Raw genomic sequence first — 19,909 nt, 5'->3', positions numbered from 1 at the left:
GCTCGAAGCTAAGCAGATTCGAAGAGACGCCATCTTAACCAGGAAGTAACTTGCTACTTTACATGTTTGACCTTATTTGACATGCATCGAAAATGTAAATTGGAGGATGGGCACAACCCATCCTCGCTTGCCAGGGGTCCAGTATCACTCCCGAACTCCATTCCACCAGCCCCCTGGCCTCACGAAGCGTGATTTCATTACTGGCGCTGTTGCGCATGACGTCATATATCGATTTGCGAAATACTTCCTTGTTCGGTAAAACGTTCGCTGATTGGTCCATTTAACGGGAAAACAAACAGAAGTCTACTGTCGGTTTGTTACAAGCGCTGTGATTGGTACGACCGGATTCTGGTCGGCTAGTAACGACTGCCAACGACTCGTGAGGTCAAGGGGTTCGGGGAACAGCTTTAGCGTAGTGGGTTCGAATCCCTTGACGGGTGAAGATGGGCACAACCGGTCTCTAATTGAAGATAGAGACCGGTGTGGCGGTAACCAGTCTAGCTGCAGCGTTTATTTAAGGCGATTCGATAGTAATCGACGGAGCAAAGCGATTTGATCCGAGGTGCTTAAATAAAAACGCCTAATGTAAAATGGAGGATGGGATCAACCGGTCTCTAACTGACGGTAGAGACCGGCAACCAGTCTAGAGACGGGTAACCAGGCTAACTAACCTTCCGAATCGACGATATGAAAAGTGGTTGTGAGCAATATGATATAGTCAGACCCGAACGGTCGCCATAACAAAAATGTCGAAAATGGCAGCCAAACCAAAACACGACCCGCCGACGGGGATGGAACCGTATGATTTGGGAGGTCCTAGAGATCTTGGTGCATTGAGCGATGATCAACAAGAAAAGCTTAACAGTTTCAAGGTAGGTCTTCCGATTTCCACTGACTTATATGTGTCCTTTCCACAACCAGGGGCTTGTCACCATTTGGGTAAGAAGTAGGGATTTCAGGTTGAAAATTTCTATGTGTCTTATGTGTCTTTTTAAAAGGTTAAAATGAAGAAGGGGATAGCATAAGGATATAGCACTTTACAGAATCAAAATCGGTCAAGCGGTTCAAAAGTTATAAGCAATTAAAGGGTGGAAATTTGGTAAGCGATTTTTTCTACCGGCCACCCCAGTTAGGTTTCGTACTGCGCATGTTCTGAATATACCGGAAGTAAACAAACCGTGACGTACGCGGAAGTAAAGCACATGGCTAGTCAAAAATCAATTACAGTGTCAATAGGTAGGCCCTATACGTTATTCTGCGATGATAAAATCGAAATTTTAAAGTTAAAATCTGAAAAGATTTCCGATCCGTTTCCTTCTATGACAGGTTGTAAATATTGAGACAAAAAAAAAAATGGAATTCAGCATATAGAATGAATTTAATGTGTTTATTTCTTATCATGAATTTAAGTGTTTATTTCTTTACTTAGTACAGTACTGCTTGCAGAAAATACATTTCCAATCAAAATTTAGAATTATCTTTCGGTTTAAAGTATGAGGTAGACACACCACATGGTACCATCGATAGTAATAGTTGCATTCCTCCTAGTCAGTAACCTGACTGTGGTTTAGTTTCACGATCGGATATTTTCACAAACCACAGTCAGGAATGGGAAGGTCATTTTTGTATGAAATCTTTGTCAGCCAATTTGACTGACGAGTAATTTGCCTGGCATTTCATTGTCTCTTAAGATATCTGTCTCATTTTTGTTGTAATCGACGCACAACAGATTCGTAGTTTGTCTGATACCTATAACACCTCACCTGACGATCTTAATCCATGTGCAAATCGGCCGTAAAGTGAGAGTAAATTTCCGTAGAGTCAACAGCTGCCATTTTGAAAATTACTGGAGGTGCTGGCACCTGTGGACTGAGGCCAGGACAACAGCACAAACTAACAAAGCGAAACGACGAAATTTAAAAAAAGGAAGTGGATATTTTGCCAATGCGGCATTATTTTAGTAAACGCTATTTTGCCAATGTGTGACGTCATTTTCAAGGGAATTCCATCAGCACGTGATTTAGGTAATCGGGTTCGAATCCCGATATAATCAAATTAAAAAATAAAACCATTACAACTTATTTTTGCATTTTTTTCCATGTATTTCTAAGGGCCTATTTCCATCAGTCTACATCATATTCTTGTCTACTAATTGATGCAACTTTTCATCCCAAGGTAAACCTGGGAGACTGTAAGCAACGAGCTTGGACTGTTGATCATTGTATATGGACAATACTGGCACCATAGAGTAGAAGCTCAATAAAGTCTTGAGAAAGGAAGAACATAAAACAATGTCATATATGCATCGCAAAATTTTTTAAAATTTATTTCTCATATCCTGTTTCTCTGATACATACTGAATACATTTATTTCAGACCAGCAGATAGAAATGAAATATAAAGTACCAAGTAATCAAAAAGAATGCAACACATGACTATGTAACAGTACACTCCACTTGATCTGATGAGCTTGATTGTTATGGTTTATCTGAATATCATTTTCAAAGTAACTTCATAAAATGCTTAGAAAAATATATTTAAGCCTATATTTAATCCAGATACCTCATGAAGCAGATTAATCTCATTGGTCCCTAATGATCAGAGTTAAGTGGGGTTCGCTGTACAATTGATGAGTAAGATTGTACGTATCAATCAGCGATGGTCATCAACAATACACTTGACTCAAGGCCGAAACCAGAACTTTTGTTATTCTGTTTATATATAGTCATTTGTAAGGATCGTAAAAACTGTTGTATATTCTGTATAAATACTTTTAGAATTAATAAGACGTAGGTTTTCTTTCTTAATAGGACCTTCTTAATAACGATCTCTCATTCAATCTTACAATATCATGAATGATTATGAAATAATAAATGATCAATAACAAACTCTTAACTGACTATAGTTGGGTTGTTTTGTATTATCTGTACATTGGAATCTCAAACTTCAGGCAACAGAATCTATTTAAGTCATAACTGAAAGTTTGTTTTACATACATACAGTGGAACCTCGTTATAACGAACTTGGATACAACGATTCATCGGATATAACAAATAAAGAATTTCGTCCCAAGTAAGACAAGTTGACTAATTTCATACTTGATATAACGAACTATCGGTTATAACGAACATATGTAGATTAAAAAAACAATAGCTATTCGAGTGGAATACTTCCACCCATCTTCAGAGATTTATTTCAAATTGAAATGTCAGAATAAAAACAATAGCTATTGTTTCTTTAATCTACATTGTGGGTGTATTCACAACTTTCTATGCATTAGTATAACATGTGCTACAAAACCATTTTTTGGTTTAGGAGCCTTTTTAAGGCCGGTACAATTCAGGTGATGCCACTCTAGGCAGCCATCACAAGCTAATTGATTTCCATGGAGATCATCATGGCATGATCCACATAACCATCCCATCTTTTGCAGTTCAGTTATTCGTGCCTTTAACATCAGCCACGATTCTTCACAAAAGTAATGTCGTATCCTGGATATTGAAATTGAATCATCCTTGCAGGCATGAGAAATATGTTGAATATTCTTTATATCGGTTTTCAGCAAAAGTTTTCCTTCTAGGGCAGCATTAGCTGCAAACTCACTGACAAACCATTTTAACATACCTTAAAATAGAAATGACCTGCATAATTATACAATGGCCTAATTTCTTGAACCCAACAAATAATAGAGTGGTAAATACTTACATCTGTCTTTCTCCTGTGGCAACTTCTTGTGATATGGGATTGGTTTCATCGATTTTGAAGCAGGTTTGAATCGCTTTTTTGGTATACCTACCGCAGTTAGTTCGGCACCCTTGGGTCTGCCCCTTACTTTCCTAACTGGCGGTAATTTGAGCTTTGATACCTGAAAAAGTTGATAGATGGGAATATACAAATGAAATGACATCAATCCATATCATTAATCTTGCAAACTTGAGGAGAATGATCCTCTGCATCTGTCCTAGAAAGAATTACTGTAATTTAGGACAAATTGGGGCAGGTTTAATCATCATTTCAACTAAAGTAAAGTAAATTTAGGGTTATCAAAAAGAGAAGTAATATATATTACCTGACAATGAGGTGAACTGATTGTGGAAGTGAAAACTTCTGATGACGATGTATCAACGGTGGTATCTGTCGTTGAATACTACAGCTACTACTACCGGACGACGCAGGAACAACTGACGGCTGTTGTCGTTGAATACTACAACTACTACCGGACGACGCAGAAACGACTGACGGCTGTTGTCGTTGAATACTACAACTACTACCGGACGACGCAGAAACGACTGACGGCTGTTGTCGTTGAATACTACAACTACTACCGGACGACGCAGAAACGACTGATCTTTCTGTAGAACGAACGTTGCTGCTTTCCTGTAAAAGATGAACATATACAACATTCATACACCAAGTAGGGGCCTATCTCACAATTATTGTCTACGTTTATTATTTTTGATTTCCTTATTTTTACCAACATTAAGTGGATCAAAGTACTGTAATTGTATACAAAATTGTGTAATATTATCCCAATTCTTCTTTAGAAGGTCAAATGAAGGATGTTAAGTACTTACTTGAAATGATTCATCTATCAAGTACAAATGTATAACAATCATACATCTATGGGAGTGAAAAAAATGAAACAACATGCAACTTAACAGGAGTTGATTAACTTCATGCAACAAACAATCATTGTTCAACTAACAAAAATGGGAATTTAACTTAAATTAGCATATAGCTGTGTCTACACTAGCTCATTGAACCTGCAATGGTAAACACAGGTTTGATGAAAACCTATGTCCACAGCGAGTAACGTCTACACTTACTCACTATGGTAGTACGAATCCACACCTGGTTTCTAAGACTCAGGTTTGCCAGAAACTCTGTATTGTTTCTAGCGTATTATAGATACACAAGCCAGGTAGAAGAAGCAAGTGTAGACTTAGCTTGAATGAACCATTATAATTGGTCCATTATAATTACCTCATTATCATCAAAAAAGCTATGAACAAAATATGCAATTGGCAAGTATCTTTCTTTTGCAGATATGAGTTTCCGCAGATTCAAGGTCCTTGATTATGACCCCTGTCTATATGTACATAAAAACTCAATTTTAACAGTCCTAAAAAAGCGAAACAATTCACAAGCAACATGGGTTATTTTTGCAACTAGCTAGCAAATCATCGTTAGTTTCACTTATTAACTGGCTTATTAATTACCTCTTCACGATCAATTTCAATGGCTACAGCTTGACTATCTTGTTCCCACAGTGCAACAAGATCACGTAGCACCTTTATGCGTTGTTTATATTTGGTCATCGAACCTTCACTTGCGAGTGTAGCGAGACGTTGAGCAACACCAAATGCAGCTTTATATTTCTGTGGTTGGGACAAAGCCGTCTTACGACGTTGTTGACCAAGTTGTGTAATAGGTATCTCAGCATCATTGACATTTTCCGTCGTACAATTATACTGCTGTAGACTGTGATCTATATAACATCTTATCTTCCAACGCTCGGCAACACTGGTATCGGTATATAGATGATGATTTCTCTTCCGGCGAAGTGCGAAAATATGTCGACATGGTAATGAATTGAATTCCACATACTTGCATGTACATGTTTCACAGGATACCATTGCAACTCCATGTGATGTGCGCATTTCGACAAATTCGGGATTATCTGCAACATCTTGGAATCTGACTTTTGATGCCAAGCTGATTTGATCAATCACAAGCTGATACGCAACAGGTGTCAGAAGGTCCATGTACATGGCTGCTGGTGAACCGGCGGGATGTGAATGAACCAAACGCTTGGTGATTACATTTGCAATACGACTGTCGCGTTCCTGTCTCAGACAAGCAATTACAAGCTTGAGATCATGAAAGAAATTCTCTAAATTCGAAAATCGCGCCACAACCTGCTTCAGTTTTTGGTTTATGCTTTCAATTCTGTTAGATGTATTATTGCCATAATGACAGGATTGCTTCAGACCTAACACCCATTCAGATCTGATATCATGCCAAGAATGTCTGTAATAGTCGATAACGGGCTGTATTCGAGTATTATTGAGTTTGTCTACGTTGCTCGTATATTCTTCTTCATTTTTTGAATACGCAATTTTTTGAATTATTTCTAGACAAGCATTTTTCTCTCCGATGCGGATGCCCATTTTCTCACAATGTATTTCTCTTCGCATTGATTTGAGGACATGAAACAAACACAGCTGTAACTTAACATCAGGCATCAGATTTTTAAACACGGCACGCTCTGTCATGTCCTTATCGGTAAGAACAGTTTTTGTTCTTGTCCAGGCAGGGTTATGTTTCTTAAATATCTCAAGCAACATCTCTAACGTTCCCTGATCTTCGCTGACGATCAAAAAAACTGACACTATCTCACTTTCTCCATTTCCGTCAACCACTATTTGTAGAAAAACTGGCATTCGTAGATTATTAAGCTTGTAAGTAGCATCTGCTATCAATAGTTCTGGATACTTTTTGAATTTCTTTTTCATGATATTATCCTGATAATATATCGCGCGAAGCATATCGGTATCATCACTGACGACTTCTACCGTAGCGTCTGGAAATAAAAGTTGGCAAGTTAGTTATCAATATCGCCTATCTGTATATTGTAGGCCTATAGGCCTTTGGTTCATAGGGTCCGTAGTATTGTGATGGACCGGTAAAGTCCGGTATCCGGCTTTTACCGAGTCCAAATCTGCGTTTTAGTGACACCATATTGTGTAGTGATTCTTGTGTTCTCTTTGGCGTGTTGAATAAAGCAAGCAAGACGTTAGGTAAATCTCGGCGTGATCTTAGGTTATTTTAGAGGTTCTGTGGCAACGATTATTCCGATCCCCCTTTCTTGACGGAGCCAACGAAAGAGGAGATTTCACAGTATAACTAACTAAAATCCTTTCCAAAAAAGATGAGCCAGATTCAAAGTGAAAAAATGGTGTTTACAGTCCGATAGAATGGAAAAAATTATGATAGGTAAACAAAGCCGCTATATAAATCACTGAAATGAATCTGAAATGAATCATAATTACCTCTTTCAGAAATGAGACTGTTTAAAATCTCTTCTAAGTCACCTGGCGTCCCCTTTAATCTTTTCTGTAGGTTTTGAATATCACGCAAAGTTAACTTCTTGCCAGAAATGCTCCTGATGTGATCTTGTAAGATTTTTTTGTTCGGTCTGGTCTTTAGAATATTGTTAACTTCGATTGTCTCTTTTTCATCTAATTTCCGACACTTAGGGATAAAAGCATATGCCCCCTCTGTGCATTCATGGTTATGTGTAGTATTCAGATATGTCACCACAAGATGTTGTCCATCCTTTGAAGCGCGGAAGTGAACACATGATTCACAATCTTGACGGAATGTCCTGTAAATACAGGGAAAGGAAAACATGATTAAAAAGGCCCATAAAAAACAGAGAACGAGAGTTTAAAGCTGTTTTAGAAAGAACGATACCTAGAAATAATGTTGCGAACATATTAATGTTGTGATGGTCTTACTGCAGCTATAAAGCCTATAGAATTAAGGTATCAGTTTACTGTCACCTCAAATGTCAAAAGTTGATGAGGTTTTTTTTCATTATTCATATCCATTATTCCTTCATTATATTAAGTCACCAACGCCGAAAAGCTTAATGTTCTATTATATATCATTATATATTGGTCCTTATATATTGGTGGCTCTATAAGCTGACAAAAGCTTCAATTTATGTTCGATAGATGGCGCTAGTGGTTGCTCAGCTGTCAAAATATCTTTGCACAACAAGACAGTCGCATTCCAATAATAATCCCTAAATATCAAGACATAAATATTGCCATCTAAACTTCTAATGGCAATCTACATCTTAGATATTGATTTTGCCAACTTTTTTTTAGCATTATGTGTTTATTATGTGGATATAATTAGAACGTAAAAATGGAAAATAATGAGAGAAGGAATAATGAAGAATTTTCAGTAGGCCTACTCAAAGTCCAATCCTGGTTCTAAGTCCGATCCCACTGTACATGAGATTCTAAGTAGTAACCACAAAATCAATTTAGTGATAGACCTTAGTGATATATACATACTTCTGGTTTGGTCTCAAGCCCTTGCTGCATGTCTTGTGTTTCTTTCCCCCTTTCAAACAGTGATAATATACTTGATAGTATTTTATAGCGTTCTCATTTGTCTTTGGTGTACTCTTTGGTGCGCCATCCAGTAAACGAGTGTGACGTCGCCAATACGACATAAGTTGCTCATCTTCGAACAACTTTATAGCAGCCAAAACATCGTCAAAAGACGAAAATTTGTCTCCAACTTTGAAAATCCCCGACGAAGTTGAAGAACGCGCCATTTTTAGTTGGAATTAGTGTCGGAAAATCCCGTATGACGTCACAATATATTTCAGCCAATCAGAACGAGCCATTGGCAAAATAGCGTTTACTAAAATAATGCCGCATTGGCAAAATATCCACTTCCTTAAAAAAAATTAAAAAATCAACACTTATTCACATTTTTCTTTTACCAGAAATTTATTATTTCATTATTTATTATGGAAAACACGAAGACTTGAAATAAAAGTTGGAAAACCATCAAAAATAAAAATTGTCGTTTCTTCTCGGAAGTTTTATATAAATCCTTGTAGGTCCCCTTGTCTTATCATGCCACATGTGCAATACAGAGAAATGGCGGCCAATGGCGAAATTTGTGGAGAAATTAATTAATTTTTTTAAAATAATGTTGATTAATCACTCGAAACATACATAAAATTGGATTATTTCGAAAGGTACCTGTGTTAGTTTGTGAATTAAGCCATTAATTGTGGACTGAAGTGAATAGAAAGTATATTTTTGAAGTGTTACTTTTTTCAACTGTGTTTTGGTCCTTGTCATCCCTAACGTTGGTATAAGCCCATCCGATTATAAAAAGCTTACCACCAACGATTAGGTAACTAACTACATTCCTCCTAGAAAAGAAATAACAGAACTGTATATTGATATTGATTAATGTTCATTTATCTGTGGGTGCTTCTGTCTTAACAATCAAAACACAAAACATGACTTTGACCCTCCCTGCAATTACTAGCCATAATTCCCTTGGTACATTGTATATTCTTTTGGTCTTTTTAATTTATCTCACCTAAATCTATTCAAGTTATACTTACCCAATCAGAAGACTTGCCATTTTCATTTCCACAGACATGGCATATGTTACTTATATCATCTAGGATAAAAGGAGAAAGATAGCCAATCAGTTTGTGTAAGCCTATACAGTAGGCTATTAGAACACTGTTGCGGCAAATGGAAAACATGGCATAATAACAAAATTGGCATTATAAAGAATGGAACTTTCATCAAATTTGAGTTAGATTGGGCAATTTGGTTCTCTGAAATGGCATTTAGCGAGCACTGGCATTAAAATAAAAAAGGATTGCATTATAATGAACTTTGAATTTAATAACTGTAAGGTCGAGGGCCTACCTGATTCATTAACTAGTGCAGCGGCTGATGTCCAACGATGTGAATTTGCATTTACTGTTGAAATATGGGTTGTGTCGGTACCTTGAAGAACACTGCCAGCATACTGTTGAATACACATATGTAATTGAATGAGATTTGTTGAACAATAATCAATAATATTGAAATTAAACAAATCAATCCTACCAAAATAGTCAGCACGTCACAACTATGCCCATCAAGTTGTTTCTGGTGAGGCGGTTCGATTATGGACCATTCAATATCATCAATGTCATGTCTACCAAGGGCTGTGGCTCAGTAAGTCAAGTAAGACCTTACAGTGAGATGAGAAATAGTTTGGAAATTATACATAATACATTGACATCGATAGAGAATAACGCAGTTTTCATAATGATTTCTTACTTAATATTCTTCAGTGCTTGAGCTTTTTTAAAATCAGATGCTCCAAACGGATCAAGGTAGGGCCTAGACGATTTCATAGTTTTTGGGCTTGATCATCTAATATGAATAAAAAAATGCATTATTTCTAAATACTTAATATTTGACAAATAAATACCGAAATTATCAAATAATTATAATTCTACTTACAACCAGAACCCAATGATTACCATCCTTGTTGTAGCCGCCAATGATCATATCTTTGTTTTCAAAATTTATCTAGTAATCAAATAGATTTTATGAGGAGTCTCAAGAGTAAATGAAAAACGAGAAAAGTTATCAAAGTACTAGGCCTACATACTTTCTTGAACAGATTATTTTTGTATCGTGATTTGTTTCCTGCGACAATCGGGGTTATTAGCCTATATAAGAATCAATAACCGTACAGTCATACATACTTTTTTCAGCTTCAAGGGCTAGGGCCATTGTTCATCACCTGAATAAAGAGCAAAAGATATTGATATAAAGTTCAATGAAAAAATGCACATGGGATGATTTATTATCCAGTAACAATACATGTTGTCTAGAACTGTATGAGATGAGTTTTAAGATCTTCCGAAACAACACACTACTTACTCACTAGTAGTAACATAGGAATTTAATTTCAAGGACCGCAATCCCTCATCGGTCAAGAGATGACTACCAGATTTGGCAACTACTGTTCTGAGTATTGGATCTTCCTTTTTGTCCAAAATACATTTGACATGAAAAAACATCATTTGTGGCACACGTATTTCATATAGAATAGAAGAAAGAGAGAAAAGAATTAATTTCAATTGCGACTAACATGTGCTGAACTTTACTTCCGCGTACGTCACGGTTTGTTTACTTCCGGTATATTCAGAACATGCGCAGAGCGAAACCTAACTGTGGCCGGTAGAAAAAATCGCTTACCTGGAAATTTGGGGTATATTTGTCATTGTATTGCGCAATACACTCTAGTTCATTTTCAATTAAAGAGTCAGACAGGAAGTGTCTAGGTTTTACAGCTTTTTAGCCTGATTAAAGTAGTAAATTCAACATTAAAACTAATATATCTCCCAGAATTTCTATCTGATTGAAACCAAACTTGCTCAGTATGTCGTCGGTAAAAAGAGTTTTGAGATTCTAGAAGTATTTATGCAAATATGTAAATTAGGCTAATTTGCATACTTATTAGTTAATTAATACACACTACAATACCATTAATACACTATATGAGAGTTTCTTTTTCAAGATAAATGATACTGGAATACATCCAATATCAATTTTGAGGTAAATACAATGAAGACATCGAACTTCTAGGTTATACCGGTTACCGTGGTAACCAAAAGGTGAGTATTGAGGCGGCCATCTTGAATCTAATTAACTTCCACTTAATTGTAAATAACTCATTCGATATGGCCTTTAGACCTATATTGTTAGCAATAACTCCTCTTCTAGAATATCTCAATGTTCCTAAGATCATATTCCTGCATTTTGAGATGCTCAGATACTAATAATAATCATTATATTTTCAGATCCTCACTTGCCGCAGAAGAATCAGACAAGCATTTGAAGAGATTTATCAAGTTCAGAAAAAATGAATCTATTAAAATGAATGTGTAAACCCTTGTTATTCTTTCAGAGATCCTTAAAAGGCATCTCGAAAAAATATCTATATCATGATATCTCAGATTGTGGCTCGCAAGAAGGCGGCCATCTTGTTTTATGTTGATATTTCATCGGAAGTGACCAATTTCAACAAAGTATGTCATGTTTGGTATCTAATGAAAGGTCTTTTTCCAGGAAGTTTCTTCTAATGAATAAGAATGGTGACAAACTAGCTCGTGAATGTATGAGACAAAGTATTAGTCTGTAAATATTGATCCCAGAAGATAAGATGCACAATCATGAACATTAGGACAACCGTATTCACATCTATCATTTCACAACGTGAAAATATTCCTAACATAAAATGTTTCACTCATCAGTATGGCCACCCATGAAACATTAATACCTCATAGTCATCAAAGCTGTATTGGTTTGCCTATTGATGGAGGTTTCGGGAGCCGAAAGTCTTTTTTACTAAAACGCAAAATCTCAAGGCCTTTGTTACATAGTTTTTTTCTGATTTTGAATAATATATTCAACAACATCAAGAGGATAGACCTACGTAGGCCTATAAGAGGTTAGATTTAGGTGACCAACATCATTTGGCTCGAAAAACCATTGATTGGGTGTTTTAGGCCTACTGCACTACTGGCGGCAGTTACATTGCAGTGGTAGGCCTTGGACTAGGAGGCCTCGAGTCAAAAAAAGAAAGACAAATAAGTAAATATTCATTTCAGGAGCTATCCTAGCATTTCCATTAATAGTCAAGACGAATATTTCAACTTATTAGGCAAAGGAGATCGGGAAAAGTAAATTTTTGGTTGGGAAAAAATTTGAGCAAGACAAGGCCTGGATTCTGATGGAAAATACTAAAAAATTTGCCATTCGATAGCCATTATTTTACTTAAACTTGGCCGATTTCTTAATAAAGAATGAATTTAATGAGTAACATTGTCGTTTTAGTTGCTAATTTGCCATTTAGAGTAGCAAAAACGAACCAGGAAGTGTTTTAATTGATCCGCTGGCAGCCTGTGTTGAGCCGGAAGTGACCCGGATGTAAACAATTTTAAGCGCCTCGCCAACTTTAGGTCAAAATCCGCGAAAGACTACTAAATCAATCATAAAAGTAATTACAGAAAATGATTAATTAAGTATTCAATTTTGAAACGTATGGGTGTACTTTTTGTCAATTATTATAATTTTCGCTTATTGAAGCTTTGAAATACGTTCATCGCTTGAAAATAGCAAAAACACGGCCGGGCAAAAAAGTACGCATCACTACGTTATAGCCGAGAAATGTTTTTAAAATGTTCTGAGGTCAAATAATCAGCTAATCAGCAGTGGGCTTGCGGATTTGACCTAAAAAATTGCATGCGGTTTTCACGTGATTGAAAAATGCATGTTCAAACATGGCCGCCATTTTGTTTCCTAGAAATCCGGCGATGCGCGCTGAACTACGATTTATTCCTCTGTAACTACGCAAGATACACTCATGAAATTTACACCACAACAAATAACCGGTAAATTGAGTATACTGAGCAAGTTTGGTTTCAATCTGATATAAAATGCGTTTTTTGTAAGTGAATAAAAATTTGAAGCGAGGAAAACGCTAATTATGACACATTTTGATCACGTGACCTGAAATCCCTATAAGAAGATTCAAGAATAGGGGACTATTGTCTGTCACACCTGCTCTTCGTGCGATGTTTTGATCCGTAATTTCGTTAACAATCGGTTGATCTGTAAATATCATGCATCAATTTGTTCAGTGAGGAATTTGCATTCAGAAATAAATCATGTGAACTGGCATAAATTTGTTTGTGTTTTCATCTATCAGCGATAGTTTACCCAGCATATGCTCGCGTAATGCTGAAAAACGGCGCCACCTACTGTATTTTGATATGCTAATGAGCAGGTTTTGACGTCACTGTAACGTTTCCGAGCGTCCGCGTAGCTGATTTTTCAGCATTTCGCGAGCGTATGCTAAGTAAACTATCGCTCATAAATGAAAACAAAAACAACTTTAGTGAAAATTGTTGTTTACAGTCAAGCCCGCTTTATTCGGATCGGTTTTACTCGGATTTTGACGTATCTCGGATGATTTTTAAAAGTCCCTTCCTTTTTTTATTATAATATTTAAAAAAATTTCACTTAATTCGGTTCGTATTATTGGGATTTTCGGTTATTCCGGATGAATTTTCAAGTCCCATTTGTCCATATCCTTTCAAATCTTACCACTTTATTCGGATGATAAATTTTGATATCGAAAAGAGCACAGCGGCAGTGCCGTGCGACGCAACATGATGCAATCCACGCTCGATAGTCATAGTGATGTGCTGCATTACGCGTCGCTGCGTTGCAATATATACAGTATACGATCGGGCAAACAGTCTATTAGAATAGGCTAACGGTATTGATTGTTGCGATAGTAGGCCTTACAGTGCGCTGTAATATTAAATCCCAACCCGAGTGTCACCGACGTTCATGGGGCTTTGGATGTTCTAAACAGATTTGCACTGGCCAAGTCAACCGACGAGAAATTCGTTGATGGAGTATTGGTTTTCTCTCTGAAATATGAGAACTTTCTTCGACGGGACGTCCCGAAACTCGCCAAGCAGACATTGATTTCTGCCTTCTTTGTGAAAAAAGACTGAGACTGTTTATATTGCGATGGCATATAGTTTATACATAGAATAATAATTGATATTTTGTTTCGATTTAAAGTGCAACATTCATTGTTGTCATTTTCAATGGTAGAGGCATGGTAAATTGCTACACAAAAGGCTATCTATTTAATTCGGATTTCACATAACTCGGACGAATTTTAGGGGTCCCGAGTGATCTGAATAAAGCGGGTTTGACTGTATTTCTGAATGCAAATTCCTCACTGAACAAATTGATGCGTAATAAAGGTAGATAAACCGATTATTAACGAAATTAAGGACCAAAACGTCGCACGGAGAGTAGGTGTGACAGACAGTAGGTTGTTAACACAACTTATATCAACCCGCCATCTAAATAATTACCTCCACTGTAATTCGCATTAATTACTACAACAGCCGACGGTTTTTTGTCAAAGTAATAGACTACTTAGAAACCACAACAACCCAAACTAATCCGTCAATATAATGACAAATAAACGAACACGGCCCACCATGGCATGATGTCACACTAATTGCCACCAAAAACCGTTCGACTACTATCATGTGAAGCGGGGTGTCCAGCAGGCGCAACGGAAAAGCCGCCAATGATACAATTTCAACCTGTAATTTAACACCCGTTCTTTCAATAAATGGAAAACAACATTACGGTAACAAAAACAGACACCACACAAAAAGGAAGAGACAACAAATGAGGGGGCACCTCCATATTCACAATTCACATCCCAAAGAACAAGGACTTGGTGAAGATATCCCTCCCCCCCGATTTTCATGAAACAACCACAAACAACTCATCGATAACCAATTCATAACTGCTCATTTTATTTACGTACGGTAGGCCTACATAAAACACAATTAATACAATCCTCAAATTTAATGCATCAGATTAAATGAGCTATCAAACCTACGATCTTAACACACACTCCAGTACCGCACACTCACTCTCACTCTCAGTACACACTTACATTCACACTAAATTATTAGACACTCGCACTCAAACTACACACTCACTCTCACAGTACAGCTTACGCTTACGGTCACTGACACTCACAGTACACTCTCACTCAAACACTTTCACTCACTGACACTCACAGTACACACTCATTCTCACTCACCATACACGCTCACAGTCGCTCAATCACAGTCTCACTCAAACACTGTCACTCACTCTCACTCACTGTGCACGCTCACACTCACTCACAGTCTCACTCACACTCAAACACTGTCACTCACTGACACTCACAGTACACACCCACTCTCACTCACCGTACACACTCACTCTCTCACACTCACAGTACAAAGTACATGGTACACTGTACACTCACTCATCTTTTATCTTAATCTGTTCAACATTTTTTGAGGTGTAGTCGTAGAGCTGTAGAGTTGTCTGTACAAAAACCACGCTCTCTCTATATCTTTGTCAGTTGTTGAGGTGTCGAGGTGTAGAACTGTAGAGTTGTCAGTCCTAAAAGCCACGTTCTCTTTTTATCATCATGTAGGCTATGTCGCACCGCCATCTATCCACCAGTCCCTTTTGGATTGCTAAGTATCGCCTGGTACCATCTATAGACAATTTACGGGAGTACCACCCGCTATAGTCACCTATTCTTAAATCTCACCGTGATATGTTAGGTCAGCTGTAGTCTGAATACCAGTCGTTGTTACGGTTCCCTACAACGTCTGACGCTAAAGTATCATATAGAGGTTAACTCCTGTTAATTGCAATGCAACAACTGATTTTAGTGTCAAATCAAACCTTTGTACTAAAATAAATAAATTAGTTACCTTGTTGACTTTGAAAACATGTTTTATAACAAAATTTTTGATGATTTAAATCGCGAACCGGAGAATTTATTGATTTGATTTGAATTGATTGCCACTATCGGGATTTCCAATACGGACTAAATTAATGAAATGTGAAAATTCAATATGTCTCTCTAAAATTACTCTAAATGTTATTTTTTGTTGATAAAACGCATAAATTTTGGTAAATTTTAACCATGATAATTTAAAACAAGAATAATATCTGCATTGGCATCAATGTCAGTCCAAGTTTAAGTTCGAATCCATAATTAACACTCCCATCATGCACCACGAAAAGCCGCCATATTTGTTATGTTGCTTCACTTCAACTGTTTTTTGAGGCGACTAGTCAAAAGTTTTGAGCTACTACGATTGTCAAAAGCTACTTAGGATTACAAATTTATGCACAAACAATATTTAACTTCCATCTGATTACAGAACAGTCAGTTTGAGGTAAGTTGATGGTGTTTTAAGGGGTGAAATAGACGCTCAAAGCCTCCCTCAAAATGAGGGACGAAAATTAACCTTATATGAGCACTTTCGCCCTAGACGTTGTTTCAGGAACAACGGCTAGGTACTAGACTAGGTCAGCTGCTAATGCATTCTGGTCCTTCTATAAGTATGACTTCTATAAGGTATGTACTACCAAAACTGACTGAGCTAGGCCACCCAGAATGCTCTCAAGTCAGGTTGAAATAGACATTATTCTGAATACCAGTCGTTGTTACGGTTCCCTACAACGTCTGACGCTAAAGTATCATATAGGCCTAGAGGTTAACTCCTGTTAGTTGCAATGCAACAACTGATTTTAGTGTCAAATCAAACCTTTGTACTAAAGATTAATTAGGCCTGGTTGGAAGTGGATATTTTGCCAATGCGGCATTATTTTAGTAAACGCTATTTTGCCAATGGCTATATAGTAATAAAATATAATAACATCATTATATTGGGTGTAGGGTTAGGGTTTTGATAGGGTTAGGGTCTAGAGGGTCCAGAGGGTTAGGTTTAGGGTTAGGGTGAGGATTAGGGTCGGTTTTACCCCTAGGGTTAGGGTAAGGTGAGGCTATATGTAGTGAAAATGTTTTAAGGGGTGAAATAGACGCTCAAAGCCTCGTCCTTCAAAATGAGGGACGAAAATTAACCTTATATGAGCACTTTCGCCCTAGACGTTGTTTGTAGAACGACGGCTAGGTACTAGACTAGGCCTACCCCAAACAGCCGTGCAAGTCTACTATTTTTACTAATATGTGAGAAGTCGTGTGATTCGCCGTATATCAATACGCCAGCAGAACAATTATGGGGGAATCAGTGACAGTGACAGAGTGATGTAAGATACGTAATGTACGTAATTTTACGTAGGTCAAAGCATAACCTATACCCCCTATGGCCAGTGGTACACCCTGTATCAGACGGCACATCTGATTGGCTTTCACTCCATGATATTAACCAATGGTTGAAGTTCTTTTAGAAAAAGTTTGGTATTTCTATCTTAACTGTGTTAATAGGGGTGACGGGTTGACGTAAGACAGTGGTTGTATTTTACCCATCACTGCCATATTTTGGAGGCTGTTGCGTAAGAGATCTTGCGGTCGGGGAACACAGTTTGTGTTTAAAGGGGTGGAGGGCTAAGTTCTGCTGATTTCTGCCGTGGCATTTGATGATCTACCGTGGCGTTTTGTCAGCACAAATTTTTGAAGACATAATGGGAGTACTATGGTCACTAATTTGATGCATAGCAAGTACTTATTCTCAAAAAAGCTTCAGATTTTATAGTGAATATTGAAAATACAAATAAAAAACAAAACTCCTGTATAAAACAACATTTATCATTGAATCTTCCGATTAGTTGACTTGCCCTATTTCACTTGTTTTTGTCAATTTGAAACCTGTGAAAAATCTTAAGAAGCAAAAAATTTCAAAATTGAGTGAAATTTTTTATCAATAGAACTCCTAAATGAAGATATTCTTCACCCTGTTGTCGAAAATGATATTGAAACCTGGTTTTCCCCGCAAAAACTTTAAGCCAGCTGGTGCTGCCACCCTTATAATTTCACCATTTTTCATACCAATCTAACGATCTTTAATGCCAGTTGCAGCAGGAATGTGTAGTCCCTGAATGTTCTTTTATTTTTTCCTTAATTCTTATCACTCAGGAATAACTTTAAATGCAATGGAGTTGGGATAAAACATCAAAATCAAAGAGCGTGTATAACGGCGAAAACTTGCAAACTTTCTCAATAGCTAAATACGTAAATTAATGTACAGTACGTGAATTTACGTAGATACGTAAATCTACGTATTTTAATCAACCTATAGGGATTTCAGGTGACGTGATCAAAATGTGTCATAATTAGCGTTTTCCATGCTTCAAATTTTCAATCGCTCATAAAAACCGTATTTTATATTCGGTTAAAGCCAAACTTGCTCAGTATACTCAATTTACCGGTTATTTGTTGTGTTGTAAATTAAATGAGTGTATCTTGCATAGTTACGGTGAAATAAGTCGTAGTTCAGCGGGCGTCGGCTCATTTCTAGGAAACAAGATGGCGGCCATGTTTGTTCATGCATTTTTCAAACGCGTTAAAAAAGCATGCGAATCAATATAGGCCTATATTGTTTTCAATTATTACTTGTAAGATTGATTTAGTAGTCTTTCGCGGATTTTGACCTAAAGTCAGAAAGGCGCTTCAAATTGTTTACATCTGAGTCACTACCGGCTCCACACCGGCTGCCAGCTGATCAATCAAAACACTTCCTGGTTCATTTTTACCACTCTAAATATCAATTTAGCAAGTAAAACACCACTTTATTATGAAATCGGCAATATATAAGACAAATAATGATAAGGCCTACCCAATTTAAAAACTTTGCACAAGAATCCAAGTTTTGTCTAAAGTTTTAGCTCATTTTTTGCTAAAAAGAAATTTTATTTTTCCCATCTGTTTCACCTTTAGGTAATAAAGTAGTCATTTCATATTTTGATATTTCATCTTGAATACTAGGATATCCCTCTGAAAAGCAGTTAGTTGTCATTCATTTGTTCATGGTTATTCAATTCCAGTTGACCCTTTCGCTAAATAACTGCTGCTGGTAGGCCTAAAAATACCCACCAACCAATGGTTAGTCAAACAGATTCTAGAGGATTATATTATCAATTTTCTTTTTCATTCGAATGATTTGCCTAGAAGGAGACCTTTAATTAGATACCAAACATGACATACTTTGTTAAAATTGACTTTCCGTGAAATATCGACGCAAAACAAGATGGCCACCATTCCTCGAGCCTCAATTTGAGATATCATGATATAGATATTTCATGGGTAAGTCTGTTAGGGTCTAAAGAATAACAAAGGCATTTCCATTCATTTCAATTTGATTTAATTTCGGAAAACCATGTAGAAGATCTCTTCAACGCTTTATCCTATTCTTCTGCGGCAAGTGAGTAGGCCTATCTGAAATATAATGATATTATTAGTATCTTTTATTTCAGAAGGCTTTAAAACATTGAACTTATCCAGTAAGATTAGTTATTTCAAATAATAACGGTCTATGAGGCCGTATCGAATCAACTAAATACATTAAACATTATTTAGATTCAAGATGACCGCCTTGATACTTACCTTATGGTAACCGTGGTAACCGGTATCACCCGGATGCACGATATCTTCAGTATATTATCTCAAAATTGATATTCCATGTCTTAAGTATCATTTATCTTGAGAAATAAACTATAGTATTATGTGTTAATGGTTATTGTAGTGGGTATTAATTAATTAATCAGTAGGCCTAAATTAGCCTAATTTGCGTATTTGTGCAATTACTTTCATGATTCTAAACAAACTTTGTATAGACAACATACTGACCAAGTTTGGTTTTAAACGGATACAAATTCTGGGAGTTATATTGGTTTTAATGTTGAATTTAATTCCTTTATCTGGCTAAAAAGCAGCAAAACCTAAAC

The 19,909-nt window shown here is 36.8% G+C and overlaps 1 protein-coding gene across 2 annotated transcripts in view; it reads left to right on the top strand.

Annotated features, from left to right (window-relative positions):
- The first annotated feature begins 299 nt into the window (after nucleotides 1–299).
- Nucleotides 300–19,909, top strand: part of LOC141905829 (RIIa domain-containing protein 1-like) — a 74,166-nt gene continuing 54,556 nt past the window's right edge. Inside the window, exon 1 of one of the 2 annotated variants that reach the window (XR_012619277.1) lies at nucleotides 300–872. Coding sequence is in view for 1 of the 2 variants with exons in the window: in XM_074794879.1 (XP_074650980.1) it covers nucleotides 747–872 (126 nt within the window). In the remaining variant the exon portion in view is untranslated. The remainder of the gene's footprint in view (nucleotides 873–19,909) is intronic. The other variant, XM_074794879.1, reaches the window with a different exon arrangement.

This window comes from Tubulanus polymorphus, chromosome 5 (genome assembly GCF_964204645.1).
Source record: "Tubulanus polymorphus chromosome 5, tnTubPoly1.2, whole genome shotgun sequence".
Lineage (NCBI taxonomy): Eukaryota > Metazoa > Nemertea > Palaeonemertea > Tubulaniformes > Tubulanidae > Tubulanus > Tubulanus polymorphus.
Note: the sequence above shows the minus strand (reverse complement) of the source record. Positions and strands in the feature narration are given on the sequence as shown.